This window comes from Pan troglodytes, chromosome 7 (assembly GCF_028858775.2).
Source record: "Pan troglodytes isolate AG18354 chromosome 7, NHGRI_mPanTro3-v2.0_pri, whole genome shotgun sequence".
Taxonomy (NCBI): domain Eukaryota; kingdom Metazoa; phylum Chordata; class Mammalia; order Primates; family Hominidae; genus Pan; species Pan troglodytes.
This window is the reverse complement of record NC_072405.2, coordinates 133,473,650-133,489,920: the sequence shown is the minus strand read 5'-3', so window position 1 is coordinate 133,489,920 and position 16,271 is coordinate 133,473,650. Positions and strand designations below refer to the sequence as shown.

The 16,271-nt window shown below is 40.0% G+C and overlaps 1 protein-coding gene across 24 annotated transcripts in view; it reads right to left on the bottom strand.

Annotated features, from left to right (window-relative positions):
* Positions 1 to 16,271, bottom strand: part of TBC1D31 (TBC1 domain family member 31) — a 93,221-nt gene that overhangs the window by 12,722 nt on the left and 64,228 nt on the right. For 12 of the 24 annotated variants that reach the window (XM_009455853.5, XM_063816547.1, XM_001146960.7 and 9 more), the window contains 5 exons: positions 11,575 to 11,715; positions 9,972 to 10,166; positions 7,574 to 7,712; positions 2,319 to 2,411; positions 279 to 626 (listed from right to left, as the gene is read on the bottom strand). In XM_009455853.5, the coding sequence (XP_009454128.1) occupies positions 493 to 626; positions 2,319 to 2,411; positions 7,574 to 7,712; positions 9,972 to 10,166; positions 11,575 to 11,715 (702 nt within the window). In that variant the 3' untranslated portion in view covers positions 279 to 492. Of the gene's footprint in view, positions 1 to 278; positions 627 to 2,318; positions 2,412 to 3,142; positions 3,314 to 7,573; positions 7,713 to 9,971; positions 10,167 to 11,132; positions 11,360 to 11,574; positions 11,716 to 16,271 lie in introns of those variants that run through there. The other 12 variants (XM_009455856.5, XM_003311913.6, XM_054656990.2 and 9 more) reach the window with 6 other exon arrangements.

Below are 16,271 nucleotides of genomic sequence, written 5' to 3'. Positions count from 1 at the left end.
GTTACAAGTCCGGTGGGGTCCCTGACAAAGAGGGGGTCCCGCTGGCAGAGGTGGGGGTGGGCAGGAAGATGGTGATATAGGCCACTCCACGCTGCTGGCGCTCTCCACCTGCTGCTGACGCTCTCCACCTGCTGCTGAGTTCTCTCTCAGTCCAGGCTACAGAGCTGTTGAGATGGTTTCCTGTTCTTTATTTCTCTATTCATCTTTAAGATAAACCTTTATCAACTAAAGTTATTGAGGTTTATGCTGGTCCCTGCAACCTGAAAGCTTAACACAGCTTTAACAGTTTCTAAAACATTTTTATTGTAAAAAGTTCAAGAAGCCATTTACAAGCCAAAAAGTATCAGAATTAAATAACACATAATTTTTATAGACACATTTTTCTGTACAAAGGGCTGATCTTTATAGGAATTTTAAATAAATAATCTAAAAATCAATGTCACTGATTGCAAAATAGGTCTCTCTCTCGACCGTCTCAAGGTGAAATGCATTCTATGCAGCCAAAAGATGAGGGGTTTGACATCTGTGACGAGCCCGGGCAGTGAGTCTCTGGCGAAGATTTCTCACTTTCTTAATAAGATTCTGTCCCGTGGTGTCCCATTCTACTGCTCTTCTATTTAAAGAAACTTGAAAATGAAATTTAAAATTTAGAAAAGCTGAGTTTTCTGATGTTAGCGGTGATACAGCATTTATTTTAAAGATAAATGTGTTGTAAAAACAAATAATGAAATGCAATTCTAAAACCTAAATTTTACATATAACCTGGCCCTAGGTGGTTCCATTTACAAGCCAAATAATTATTTGTTGGACTGAATGAATGCTAACAGAGAACTTCTCTGCTTTGAAATACTTGGGATACAAACAATCTTAAGTTAGAAACAAAGCTTGTTAATTTAAGAGAGAATTTGAGTTTGTGCAACTGTAAGCTTCCTCACAATGATGCTTAATAGTAATGAGAAAAGGCACTCCAAGTCATAAAACTGTGAAATATATACCATGGCTACCTTTCCAATAAATAAATAAAAATAAGTAAATCAAATGCTTTTTAATATTGGCTAATATCAGGAAGGTCCAGAATCAAGATTAAAATACTACATGTCCAAGTGTAAGAGCGTTACTGATTTAGAGGGGCTAGTGAACACTGAAATTTTTTTTAAAAGCCCTTAAAAATATACTTCTCTGAAATTTAGTTACATATTCAAATAGTCAGTCAGCTTCAATTTCTGAAAAACTGTTTTTCCTCCCAAAGAAATACAACTTTCATGCTTTTGTATTTTGCTGCCAAATAACCTAAGGTCACCAAATAACCATTTGATATGTCAGAATAGAGAGTAGCTGAGAATCTCTCATGCTTCATCTGACTCTTGAATGATTTTTGGTTTAATTCATATTCTGGCACAGAATTTATAGATGCATATAAAAATGTGAGTTAGCAAAAATATTTTACACAATACTGGAATCTCATGACTTGGTATTAGGCATATTTCTTATAAAGCTCGTCTTTTTGGAACATTGTATAAAAGTTTGTTCTTCCAAAAGAACTCAAAAGATCTTGTTAAATACTGCTTCATCTATATGGCAATTTTATTGAAAAAAATTAGTTGAAAGTAAGTTTAACAGAGTGTCTTTTCTCCTCCTCCCTTTTAAAAATAAATAATATACTTTACTGGGAAGATTGTTAGCTTCTTTATGGATGGCCTAATGCTGTGATTACATTTCTGTAAGATGTTTCTACTCTGTCCCTTCTAAAAAACCCCAAACCCTCCAATGAACCCCGTCCAGGGATCAAAAGTCAGCTCATGAGCATGAAGCCATTTGCCTTTGGCCGTTCTACTGCTGCTGGGGCCCAGAATTCCATCGGAGTGCCCAGGGCAGACACATGTTTTCAATGGTTGTTGGAGGGAGCCCAGCCCAGATGAACAGAGTCAAGAAAATTCAACTATGCAATAGCTTTGAAAAACAACGCTGAGATTTTTTTTCACAAGGATGTCAAAATAGTTATGAATCTCATATTATCAACCTAGTTAGAGACTTCTGTTAGAACCTCCAACTATGTTTTTGGGCAGCAGTGCTGGTGCTCAAGAACTGGAGTGGCGTTAGTGGATTCAGCACATTTTCTTTACTTGGAATTTGGTCTGCACCCAGTTCTCCCACTGCGGAATCTGAGAGAATCTTGCTGCCTCCCTTTTAGGATTTTCATTATCAGTGCCCTGGGAAAATGGCGTCCACATGCTATAAATATAATTTAAGCCAAAATTTTGCTTAAATATTGTGAAATTTAAAATGGCAGAATAACATTTTCTTGCTTATCAACTTACTCTGTGTTGAGGGATCCATTTCAGAAGAGTCATTTAATTGTGAGGTTCTAGGCAAACAGCTTGAGTCCTGTTCATTTTGGAACCTGGGTTCTTCTGTTATAAAAGTGAGGAGATTAAGATGATGTTTGGGAGTGAGTAGAAAGGCTTACTAATTCCAAATGGTCCCTAGTAAGTTACAATCACCAAGGATGGCTAAAAACTCCTTTCTTTTCTATTTTAAGAAGAATGCGGTCAACATTCAAAAGGCAAGGAAGTGTCATTAGTGAGAATTAAGAGCTGAGCTGATTTCTGTAAAACGTACTTTAAAAACACTTTCAGCTAAAACAAAAAGCCAACAAACTCAAAAATATGGATATTAAGATAGAGATTACGAAATGTGATCAGCAAGGCTTCCCTGGAAACTGTTATGAGCTGATCACTACTGGTTTTAGCTAGGCAGGGCCTCATCACAACATACAGCAAATCAGAGCCAGCCATAGGCAAGTTTTACCCGAACCCTTCTTAGAGTAGCAGGCAGGGCAGTGCCCTAGCAACTAGTGGTGCCTCCCCTACTTTTATCAATTACTCTCCTCATCTCAAAACTTACACTCACCCTCAGCTGTGTTTTCACTGTTCCCTAACTCCTACAGCAGCACATCCAGTATGACACCAAGGTGTTTTTAAAAACATTTGCATCCTGACATGGCTTATAATGGTCCCTTCCTTTCTACTCCCACCGCTAGCATCTAAGCTCCATGTGTCCAGCCCAGAATGCTGGGAGTCTCATTGAATCGGTAAGATGTCTGCCATTTACCTCCCTGAAAAGCTTTAGCTAATGGTTTTACCTCATAGTTTTAGCTCAATGAGTCATTAAGGTAATGTGACTAATCACCAAATGACTAATTTGAACTGGTGGGGGACTGGAATCTAAGAGTCATCTTCAAACATCTGAAGGGCGGGACATGGCGGAGGTAGTAAACGTAATCTGCAATCTGCACTGTTCCAGAGAACGGTTTCTGCGGACAGAACTCAGCGGAAAAAGAAAAACAGAAAAGAAAAAGCAGATTGAACTATTTTACTAAGAAATAACACTTTTTTTTTTTTTTAGACGGACTCTTGCTCTGTCACCCCAGGCTGGAGTGCAGTGGCGTGATCTCGGCTTACCGCAACCTCCACCTCCTGGGTTCAAGCGATTCTCCTGCCTCAGTCTCTGGAGTAGCTGGGATTACAGGTTCACGCCACCATGCCCGGCTATTTTTAGTAGAGACGAGGTTTCACCATGTCGGCCAGGTCGAACTCCTGACCTCAGGTGTATGAGGGGTTTTAAAAGTAGGCATGATTTGGCCTCCCAAAGTGCTGGGATTAGAGGCGTAAACCACTGCGCCTGGCCAGAAATAACTCCGAAATAAAATACTTGTAGCAAATGGAATAAGGTCACGAGCTTCCCCGTCTACCAGCATTCTGGCACAAGCAGGCTGGCCACTGCTACATCTGCTGCACAGATAAGACGCGAATCAGGTGTGGTTCCTCAGATCTTTTTGTTTCTTTATTTTTTAGAGACAGTCTCACTATGTTGCCCAGGCTGGTCTTGAACCCCTGGGCTCAAGCCATCCTCCCGCCTCAGTCTCCCAAATTGCTAGGATTACAGGCGCCACCATGCCCAGCCAGAGCTGAGATCTCACAGCTCCCTCTCATCTGTCCTCCAAAATTCAACCTGCCCACTCCTGTTCAATTCATCTTCCCAAAGGGCTGTGTTGTAAATATTATCTCTGTTCAAACAACTAACGATTACCTTTTGTCTCCAGCAATGTTTCAAACACTGGCTGGGGATATTCACTCGTGAAACTTTAAAACAAAAATCTAGCTCCCTAGTTTCTACCCTAGAGCTACTGACGGAATTATTACTATTATTAGATCTATTGAATTAAATCACTATTGGTGAGGTCTTGAACATGTGTATTTTTTGAACACATATAGGTTTGTATTTTTTTTTTTTGAGTGGAGTCTCGCTCTGTCGCCCAGGCTGGAGTGCAGTGGTGCGATCTTGGCTTACTGCAACCTCTGCCTCCTGGGTTCAAGCGATTCTCCTGCCTCAGCATCCTGAGTAGCTGCGATTACAGGTGTGTACCACCACGCCTGGCTAATTTTTGTATTTTTAGTAGAGATGGGGTTTCACCATATTGGCCAGGCTGGTCTCAAACTCCTGACCTTGTGATCTGCCCACCGCAGCCTCCCAAAGTGCTGGGATTACAGGAGTGAGCCACCGCGCCGGGCTCAAAAATGTCATTTTCTTAATGGTAGGTGATTATCTCCTGCTTTTAGGATTAAATGAATCTGATTAAATCTATATACCCTGATTAAGAACATGACTGACACATCATTCAGTCATAAACTTAAGACTTTTGAAAACTGGATGTTTATTAATCAAATTATCTCTATTGGTGAAATTCAGCAAGGTTAAAAAACATACATGGTTGACTGGTCAGCCAAAAAAAATTTAGCACGGAGGGAAGACATCATGGAGGCAGAGGGGCAAAGGTGTAGGAAAACTACCAATGACGAAAGCTTTTCACAGTTTCTTACCTTTCTCTATTTCTACGTAGATAGCTCTCTAAAGATTTTCTATTTTTCTTTCTAAAACAAGGGTAAGGCTGGGTGCGGTGGATCACGCCTGTAATCCCAGCACTTTGGGAGGGCCACGCAGGAGGATCACGAGGGTCAAGAGATCGAGACCACCCTGCCCAACATGGTGAAACCCCGTCTCTACTAAAAATACAAAAATTAGCTGGGCGTGGTGGTGGGCGCCTGTTGTCCCAGCTACTTGGGAGGCTGAGGCAGGAGAATCGCTTGAACCCAGGAGGTGGAGGTTGCAGTGAGCCGAGATTGTGCCACTGCACTCCAGCCTGGCGACAAAGCGAGACTCCGTCTCAAAAAAGCAAACAACCAAAAAAAAAAACAAGGGTAAGTGTGAGAGGGTGAGGGAGAAGTGACAGCTCCCATGATTAGTATCTTTTGTAAGCCAGTTTTAAATATTTAATTCGTGCAGAGTCACATTCTACTCCTCTCCACCTCCCTGAAGTACTCTTGGTGCTATTTGGGACCACTAAATCTCAAGTATGAGTGGTAATGAGGGGTTTTAAGAGCAGGCATGATTTGGCCGGGTGAGGTATAATCCCAGCACTTTGGGAGGTCAAAGTGGCCAGATCACTCGAGGCCAGGAGTTCGAGACAAGCCTGGGCAACATGGCGAAACCCCATCTCTACTAAAGATTAGCTTGGCATGGTGGCATGCGCCTGTAGTCCCAGCGACTCAGGAAGCTGAGGCAGGAGAATTTCTCGAATGCAGGAGGCAGAGGTTGCAGTAAGCCAAGATCGTGCCACTGCAGTCCAACCTGGGCAACAGAGTGAAGTTCTGTCTTTTAAAAAAAAAAAAGGTAGGCATAATTAAATGACCTAACCTATATTTTCACTCTTCAAATTTGTGAAATGAAAAAGTAATGCACATAGCATATTCATGAAGCCAAAAACTGGAAAGAATCCAGATGTCCATCGACTGATGAATAGATTAAAAAAATACATAATATCCACACAATGGAATATTATTCAGCAATAAAAAGGAATGAAGTACTGGTACATGCTACAACATGGTTGAATCTCAAGACATTATGCCAAGTACAAGAAACCAGACACAGAAGACCATATATTACATGAATACATTTACATGAAACTTCCTGAATAGGTGAATGGACACAAGGTAGTTAGTAGCTGCCAGGGGCTTGGGGGAGTGAGTGGAAATGGGGAGTGACTGCTAATGGGTACTGGGTTTATTTTGAAGTGCTGAAAAATGCTCTAAACTTGCTTGTGGTGATGGCTGCATGACTATGTAAGTGTATTTTTTAGTACATGATAATATAATGACATTGAATAATACATTTTAAATAGGTGAATTAGGCTGCGTGCGGTGCTGGGCACGCCTGTAATCCCAGCACTTTGGGAGGCTGAGGCGGGTGGATCACCTGAGGTGAGGAGTTCGAGACCAGCATGGCCAACATGGCGAAAACCCATCTCTACTAAAATAAAACAATTAGCCAGGCATGGTGGTGTAAGCCTGTAATCCCAGCTACTCAGGAGGCTAAGGCAGGAGAATCACTTGAACCTGGGTGGTGGAGGTTGCAGTGAGCTGAGATCACACCACTGCACTCCAGCCTGGGAGACAAGAGCGAAACTCTGTCTCAAAAAAAAAAAAGAAAAAGAGAAAGCAAAAAGGTGAATTATAGGGCATGTGAATTATGTATCAACAAAGCTATTATTTTAAAAAGCAATGTATACACATTATAAAAGGCTGAAACAAAATAAAACACAGTAAAATAAAAGCTCCTTGTTAACTGTACTCTATAATTTTTGGAAATCTTTTTTTTTTTTTTTTTTTTTTTTTAAAGAGACAGGGTCTTCTCTGGTGCCCAGGCTAGAGTTCAGTGGTGTGATAATAGCTCACTGCAGCCTCAAACTCCTGGGCTCAAAGAGATCCTCTCGCCTCAGCCTCCAGGGTATTTTACAGTTTTAAATTATAATTTTGATTTTTCAGTTGATGCCACTGTAAGCCTTGTATCGAAACCTAATGTTGGATCAAATCCTATGAGAAGTTTCCATGTGATACTTGAATATACTGTTGTTCTGAGGACCAGCTTTTGGCAAAGTACATATTTTACCTTGGAGCAACAGAATCAAACAGAACTCCACAGGACAGTCTGCACAAACTTTTTCCTCGACTGGGACTCTGTTTCTGTAATAGTCCCACCTCAGCCCACCCTTTCCCACCAAAAATATGGTAACCAGTGATTACTTTTTACTTGAGCAGTAGATTGAATAGAAGTGCCAAAATACATCCCAATAATTTATTCACTGGCCAGGCACAGTGGCTCACGCCTATAATCCCAGCACTTTGAGAGGCAAGGCGGGAGGATGGTTTGAACCCAGCAGTTTGAGACCAGCTTGGGCAACATAGTGAGATCTCATCTCTACAAATAATTTAACAAATTAGCTAGGTGTGGGGATACACGCCTATGGTCCCAGCTACTTGGGAGGCTGAGATGGGAGAACTGCTTGAGCTCAGGAGGTCGAGGCTGCACTGAGCCATGATTGCATCACTACACTCCAGCTTGGGTGACAGAACAAGACCCTATCTCAAAAAAAAAAAAAAAAAAAATCATAATAATAGACCCTACTAAAAGAATAAATCTGTAACATCATGGAGAGAAAGGCCTCTCAGACACTCACCTTTATGACATGGATTTTCAGCATGTTCTACAGCCGCATTTATCTCTTGCTTTAAAAACCACTTTCTAGACGCATCTGAAAGAGCAGAAGCTTTCTTTGCTGATCTCAAACGGAACTCTTTTCCTTCAGCTTCCTTCCACTAAATTCAAATAAATGGAAAAAAAGATTACATAAAAAGTACAGTAATACACATTTCACAGTGGAATGAGCCCCTTCTGTCTTCTCTATCCACTTTCCTTTATATTCCCATGGCAAGTAGGATCTGTTTGGTGTTATGGTAACTGGGGTGCCTGTGTTGGCCCAAGGCTATTAAGAGCCTTGAAAGCAGAGGCAGGTTTTATCCAACCCCCAGTATTGCAGAGTGCCACAAAGCACACAACTATATCCCAATAATTGCTGAAATAATAATGCATTTCAATAAGTTTCAAATCTCAAATCTTATGAGACTAAGCTAGTTTTGTATTAGTGGCAATTGCATTTTATTTAATTTGAATGCTCTATCTTAATAATAAAATCTACAAAATTCAGAGAATGAACTCTTTGCCCAGCTCTGGTCCACATGATGACCACAGGGAAGTCAAGTGATTTCTATTCACCCTTATTTTCTTCTCCATAAAATGAGAAAATAATAATCTTAAAATTAGCTCAGAAGGTAACTAAAATAAATTTAAAATCCAACTCCTAAAGTTTGCCGAAATTCTGGAAAAGCTACAGCTTTTACATGGAAACACATAATTTTTATGCTATAGAAATAATAATGCATTAAATAACAAAAACTTTTTTAAAAATCACAAAATAGGGCAAGGAAGGATCACAGAAATCCATCCCTTTCATGTTACTGATGAGGGGGCTGATTCTGAGCAATTTCCCAAGGCCACGCAGTAGTCAAGTCAGCTTTACAACGCAAGACACTAGACACAAGGAAGGATTTCTGCAGAACGTGAAAGGCCCCTACAATGATTCTCAGCCAATTCTCAAAAGTACCATTTTACCCAAAGTCCAGCAGCAGTGAATTTCACACAGTATAGCCCTAGTGTCAGCAATGTTTATGATGAGAATGTGAGCTTCCACCCCTGTTTTCCTGAGAACAGCCTCAGGGTTCTGGATATTACTCACACCCTCTCCAAGCCCTTCTTTCCTGTCCTAGAATGGAAGGGTTATAAGATAAGGCTCCATGCCACTGGGATGGGGTAGGAGGAAAATGAATCCGGAATAGTGACTTGAAGGAAATACACTGTAAGAAGCCAGCTTTCAGAATAGACATTGTGATACAGCAACAGAGAGAAGCAATTAAGCCAGGTATCTAGATCTTGATCTTTCCCCAGCTCCTCAGGGTCCTTAGGAAAGTCTATGGTACCTGCGATAATATCTCCAGAGCACAGATCCCAGAGTCTTTGCGAGGATCAACCAAAAGATACACATGTGTGACATATACTATTAATTACCTCCTCGGACTCCATTCTTTGATTCTTCTTTAGCAGTAGAATCTTTTGTTTTTATTTTTAGCTATCTTATTAACTGATAGGAACAGAATCTTAATTTTATTTGGGATGATAATGCTCCCTGTGAAGAATACTATTTTTCCCAGCATCCTTTGCTGACAAATGTGGCTTGAAATATGATATGGAACTCCTGGAAAGAAGTTAGAAGGGAGTGTGACTCAGATGGGAGGCAGAACATTCGCACTTGTGCTCTCCCTTCTCCCTGCTGCCTGGAATGTGTATGTGATGGCTGGAACTCCAGGAGTCATCTTGGATGGTAAGGTAACCTTGAAAATGAAAGCCATACACTAAGAAGAGGTGCAGAAAGGCTGAAAGATGGCATTTCCTTGATAACCTTGGAGCCACAATACTAACCCTAGACTCCCTACCTCCAGACTATATTTTCTATCCTGTTCATAGTCACTGTAATTTGGGGTTTTGTTACTAGCAGCTGTGTACCATTTCTACCTATTCAGCATCTTTTACATTGTAAGTATAAAGAATTAGCTAAATTAAAGTACTAATATTATTCAATCAGCCAGAACAAAAATCCAGGAAGTTGAGAAATTGAAGCACACTAATGTAAATGAGAAAGACGCTTAGTCATTTTTAGGTAGTATCAATATTAGACGACGTCTCTGACAAACACCTATTAAAATCAGATTATCTTTTCCAGCAAAAACGACTTGATATGATGCTTTTGTCATTTGACTCTGTACTATTTCAAAATTTCAGTGCTTAGGCTGGATAAAGGGGCTGACGTCTGTAATCCCAGCACTTTGGGAGGCTGATGCAGGCAGATTGCTTAAGGCCCCGAGTTTGAATTTTGAGGCTGTACAACAAAGTGAGACTCTGTCTCTTAAAAAAAAAAAAAAATCAATGCTTGATATTAAAAAGTTTATAACACTATTTTTTACCTTCTTGGCTTCCTCCTCCACCATTGCATTTATTATCTCTATTTCTTTCCTTCTGTTTTCCCTAAGGAGTTTGGCTACTTCTTGGTAACATTTGTTTCGTTGTAGATCATCACATTTTTGTTTATGTAAAGACTGAATCTGCCAGTCAGTATTTAGGCATGCTTGTTCAGCCTTTGCCAAATTTTCTTTAATCACCTAGGAAAAAGTTATACATTTCAGAAACAAGGTCAAACTACTAGTACATAAAATGAAGGTATAACCATTCAATGTATCCAAGTGTCTGGGGCAGTTGTTCACAACTCCGGCTGCATATTAGAATCACCTGGGAGTGTTTAAAATAAGCTGATGTCTGGGCCCTGCCACAAGCCAATTAAACCAATCACTGGACAGTGGGGTACCAGCACCTTTAAAAAGCTCTTCAAGTAGAAATTAGCTGGGCGTGGCGGCGCGCGCCTGTAGTCACAGCTTCTCGGGAGGCTGAGGCAGGATAATTGCTTGAACCCAGGAGGTGGAGGTTGCAGTGAGCTGAGATTGTGCCACTGCACTCCAGCCTGGGTAACAGAGTAAGACTCCATCTCTACAAAAAAAAAAAAAAAAAAAAAAAAAAAAAGAGCTCTTCAAGTGACTCTAATTTACAGCCAAGGTTAAGAACTTATCGGCTAGGGTATGGGTGGGATTCAACAATTTCCATGTTTTCAGCACTCTGAAGAGGAGACTCTGAAGAAGAGCCCATTTTAACAGACTGGACAGAAGCCTATTAAAAAAAATGGAATATCTTGAGGAAATCACCTAAGAGACTGTTGTACAACAGAAGGTATCTACGGTACACTATTCCTGGTTTTTGGAATAGGAGCAGACTGGTACACATACCCATTTAACATTTTGTTAAAGAGATAATAGAGAAAGCTCTTCTTTGAAAGTCTCAAGTTCTATTTCAATTCACTTAAGTCAGCATTTCTGAAAGCGTACTCCGTAAGAAATTCTCTGAAATACATCTTGGAAATTCTCTTAAATATTCACAAATGTACAGTATCCTCAAATTTGGCATGAACAATACCTCACTTTAAGACAGCATTTCCAATACTTATTTGACCATCCCCCATCTTATTGAATAATAGTTAATAGTCCACACAATACACCTGGAAGTGCTGGCTTACATACCATGCAGGGACCATGCAGGGACCTGATGCTTTGAACCTAATCAACTCAGGGACAATTTCAGAGGCAGAACACAGAAGGACAGTATAATTTGTAAAGTCACTATTCCTTTGCATTTTCTTTTAAGTCACTATTCCTTCGTATTTTCTTCTAAGTCACTACTCCTTTGTATTTTCTTGTCACTATTCCTTTGTATTTTCTTTGAGGAAATTCCTTTGTATTTCCTCAAACTGTAGGAAAAAGACATGCATATCATGTGATTGTCAGTGAAGTAAGCATCCCATATATAAAAGGAAGCAATGTGAGATTCTAGGAACTGTGACAACTGAAGCAAAGAAACAAACTAACTCAACTTCACAGAGTTTAATTTCGATTTTGTTCTCTTAAGAGGGTGAAAGATGAAAATTTCTCCTCTGCATGTACACTAAATGGATCATATTTTTACCTTCTGAGTTTTCTGGCTCTGGGTTTCACCTGCTTCTATCAGCTTATGAAACATGTGTTCTTCAAGATCCACTTTTCGTCTATAGGCATCTGCATCTGCTCGCATTTCTTTTGCAACAGCTTCTTGATTTTCAGTAAGATTCTGTTAAAATCATTTGTAAAAAAAAAATCACTAATTTATATAACGCTAGAATACAAAAATGACTTTTTTGAGATAGTAATATGCACACAAATAAAAGCTGTAATCATCTAATTTTCAAAGTAAAATTCAAAGACTGGAGACATCAGCAAAAATGGCAGAGTAAGGACCCCTGGAAATCCTCTCATCTATAAAAGCATTGAGAACACTGATAAAAAAAAAATGTCAAAATGAACTTTTTCAGCATTCTGGAAATTAACCAAAGGCTTGGAGCTATCTGGGGAGCATTTACTTATAAAAGTGGCTGAATCTTGGTAAGAACAGCTAGCTCTCTGACATTTCATCTTGCATTTTTCCTGTTCCCACCCCACTCCCAAGCTATGCATTAGTCTTTTTATTTTTTGAGACAGAGTCTCACTCTGTCACCCAGGCTGGAGTGCAGTGGCACAATCTCAGCTCACTGCAACCTCCACCTCCCGGGTTCAAGTGATTCTCCTGCCTCAGCCTCCCGAGTAGCTGGGATTACAGGTGCATGCCACCACGCCTGGTTAACTTTTTTGTATTTTTAGTAGAGACAGGGTTTCACCATGTTGGCTAGGCTGGTCTCGAACTCCTGACCTCATGTGATCGGCCTGCCTCGGCCTCCCAAAATGCTAGGATTACAGGTGTGAGCCACCATGTCCAGCCTATGCATTAGTCTTGAAAACCAGCAGCCTGGAAGCCAAGGAAGGAAGCCAAGCAAAAGGGGGTTGGATGGAGCTCCTTCAAACCACCATTGCTGGAGAACTGTCACTGTTTGACCTGTCTGGTGGTCCCTGAAAGACCACTCCTAAGGCTGTCTTTTTTGATCTCACTCAGAGCTCACCTAGTGCAGAACAGCCTTATCCCTGGGGAAGTTGCTGAAAACAATTAGAGCAAACTGTTGAGTATCTTGGCTACTTGGGGCAGTAGATCTTAGAAGAGCAACCAATAGGCTAAGTAAAAAGCTTAACAGGAAAAACTGGAGAATCAGATGTCCCCAGGAGGCTTAAAAAAGCTCTGATAGGTTCCTGGAAGGTCATGTGCATGTGTAAGGCTGTGCATATGCTAAGGGCTGTGTTCTCAGACCAGAGAAAGACCTAAGATCTCACACTTCTGGTCAACTCTGAGGTTTTGCATAACCAGGAAGCGGAATCTAAAAAGTATAAACTGCCTAGCTGAGTGATAAAGGCGTGCCCTAACATGCACACAGAGCCCCTCAACAACTACTAGAAGCTTACTGGTTCAAAGAATCTATTAAAATCTCTGTTCAATCATTTGCTGACCCCCAAACTACCTGAGTAGAGATGTCAGTGGTTATATACAACAAAGAATAGGGACTTTCAAAATTAGTTCAGAAAAGTCACTAAGCAAAGAAACAAGAAGAAACCCTGGGGAGGGGAGACAATCTTATTTCCAAAATTGCCACATTATATTCCAGACAGTCTTTGAGTTGACGTAATGATTTTTTGATTTTATGATGGGTCTCTCAGGGTGTTACATGAATTTTCAACTTAACAATATTTCTATAAGTTATCAGGACATAACCCCATCATAAGTTGAGGAGCATTGTATTTAAAATGTCTAGTTTTCAACAAAAAATCACATGACTATTTGAAAAAAAAAAAAAAAAAACAAGAAATATGTGCCAGGCATAGTGGCTTATACGTATAATCCCAGCACTTTGGGAGGCCAAGGTGGGAGGACTGTTTGAGCCCAGGAGTTTGAAACCAGCATGAGCAACATAGTAAAACCCTCTCTATAAAAACTACAAAAATTAGCAGGGTGTGATGGTGTGCGCCTGTAGTCCCAGCTACTTGGGAGGCTGAGGCAGGAAGATTGCAGGAGCCCGGGAGGCAGAAGTTGCAGTGAGCTGAGATCACGCCACTGCACTCCAGCCTGGGTGACAGAGTGGGACTCTGTCTCAAAAACAAAACAAAACAAGAAATATGACCCATACATACTTTAAGTAAACATTAATCACACTATCTCCAAAGAAAACATAAAATGGCCAATAAACATATGAAAAGATGCTTAACATGCTAAGTGAAAGAAGCCAGTCATAAAAAATCACACATTGTATGATTCCATTTATATGAAATATCCAGAATAGGCAAATCCATGGGCACAGAAAGTAGCTTCGTGGCTGCCAGGGGCAGGGATATAGGAGAGTAAATGCTAACAGGTACAGTAGTTGGGAGAAGGATAGTAAACAGCCTTCATGAAAATGTAGGTTAAAAAAGCCAAATACAAATTGTATGTATCAAATAATCTCATATCACTATTAATGACATTAGCAGTTGTTATTTCTCGAGGGATTTTTTTCTACTTTTCTAATCATCTATAGACAGCATAATTACCTTTATAATTTGCTAAAAATAAAAATATCTTTCAATTATATGCAAAAAGATATATATGTAAAGATGCTTATTATCAAAAATTGTAAACCACTTAAACATCTAACAACAGAAGAAAGCTTAAATAAGTTATGGTTCACCAGCAGCCACTACCAATGACAGTTACAAAAATATGTAGCCATTTAGAAAAAGAATTTTAAAAAGAATTTTATTAAGCGAAGAAGAAAAGCAGAACATAGAATTTTAGCTACTCCATAAAGAAGTAAAATCATGTATGTGTAGAGATTAAGGACTAAGAGGAAACAATGGAACTCTAAAAATGGTGAAGAGGATCAAAGATTGGGTAGTGGTATGAAGAAACATATTGGACGACGTGTGCATACTGGAGTTGTCCATTAGCTTTTTAAAATAATAGAGCTTTTTACGCCAAAGGGAAAAGAGGGAAACTAGTATCTATCCAATATGTATCATACATCAGACACTGTGCAATAAAGGGTTAACTCAGTAGGCCTGAGTAATTCAAAACCTGCACATTCTAAAGAAAAGACTGGCCCTTGATCAGTTCCTGGGAGATAATCTCTAAGCCCCTGGAATACTCTGCCTGATAAGAGTGTCTGTATACCTGGAGATATTGGCCATGCCAGCTGGTTTATACTAAATGATGGGATCTGGTGGGAACCATGGGCCATACTCTATCAGTTTGACCTTTGGAGGGGCTGTAGAGAAAGTAACTAAAGTCAGCCACATATACACTCCATGTCTACATGACCCCCAGTAAAACCCTGGACACCAAGGCTTGAGTGAGCTTGCTTGGTAGGCAATAGTCTTACATACTGTCGCACATCTTTGCAGGAAATTAAATGCTGTCTGTACAACTCCACTGGGAGAGGACAACTAGAAGCTTCTGCCTGGTCTCTCCTGGACTCCACTCCATGTGCCTTTTACCTTTACTGATTTTAATCTGTATTCCTCTACTATAATAAAATGTAACCATGAATATAAGAGCTTTTCTGGAGTTCTGTGAATCCTAGTGAATCTCTGAATCTGAGGGTGGTCTTGGGGACCCCTGACACAGAAAAATACATATTAACTCATTTAATCTTTATAGCCATCTTTGCAAGACTGGTATTATGCGAAGGAGAAGGTACATACATGTGAAAGACAGATAGAAAACAGACTTGATAAATGAGGTCCTAGAAGATTATGAGGGGATGGGATCTGGAGTACAGGTCAGTATTTACTTGTTTCTTTTAGTTTATACTTAGTTTCATTCTTTTGTTGAACAATAATTTGATTCAAATTAGATACATATGGAATGTTGAGCTCATGTGGAGGTAATCATAATATTGTTGGTTTTCTGGGACATAATTTCTTTAGAAATAGATACATTTAATCAACCTAATGTAAGAGATAAATTGGGCAGGTAAAGTGGCAATCACTACAGCCAATTTGAAAAAGGTAGTGGCAGCACATCCGTACCTAACTGACCAGATAAAGTTCAGGATTTCATATATTTGTTTTGATGAATAGTTTAACTCTTCTCTAATCCTATTGGTTTGTTTAAATAAATAATTCCTTCAAAAGACAGCAAAAAGAGATTAACAAACATTTGCCTCCCATTCTGATACACAGAAAAAAAACTCAGCATAGGCTGGGAGCAGTCACTCACACCTGTAATCTCAGCTTTTGGGAGGCCGAGGCGGGCGGATTACCTGAGGTCAGGAGTTCGAAACCAGGCTGGCCAATATGGTGAAACCCCATCTCTATTAAAAATACAAAAATTAGCCAGGTGCGGTCGTGGGCACCTGTAATCCCAGCTACTCGGGAGGCTAAGGCAGGAGAATTTCTTGAACCCGGGAGGCAGAGGTTGCAGTGAGCCGAGATCGCGCCATTGTACTCCAGCCTGGGTGACAGAGTGAGACTCCATCTCAAAACATAACTTCTGTTGCAGGAATGCCACAGATTAAAGTTATGCACTCCTATGGGTAACTTAAATCTTCTCATGAAGAAACAACAGCCAAATGCTAATTAAGGGACATTCTACAAATTATCTGGTTTACATGCTTCAAAAAATATCAATGTCATAAAATACAAAGACAGAGTCACGAACATTTCTTATTTTAAAGGAGACTAAAGTGACAACAACAAAACAATGGATGAGAGCTCAGATTTTCTTTTGCTCTA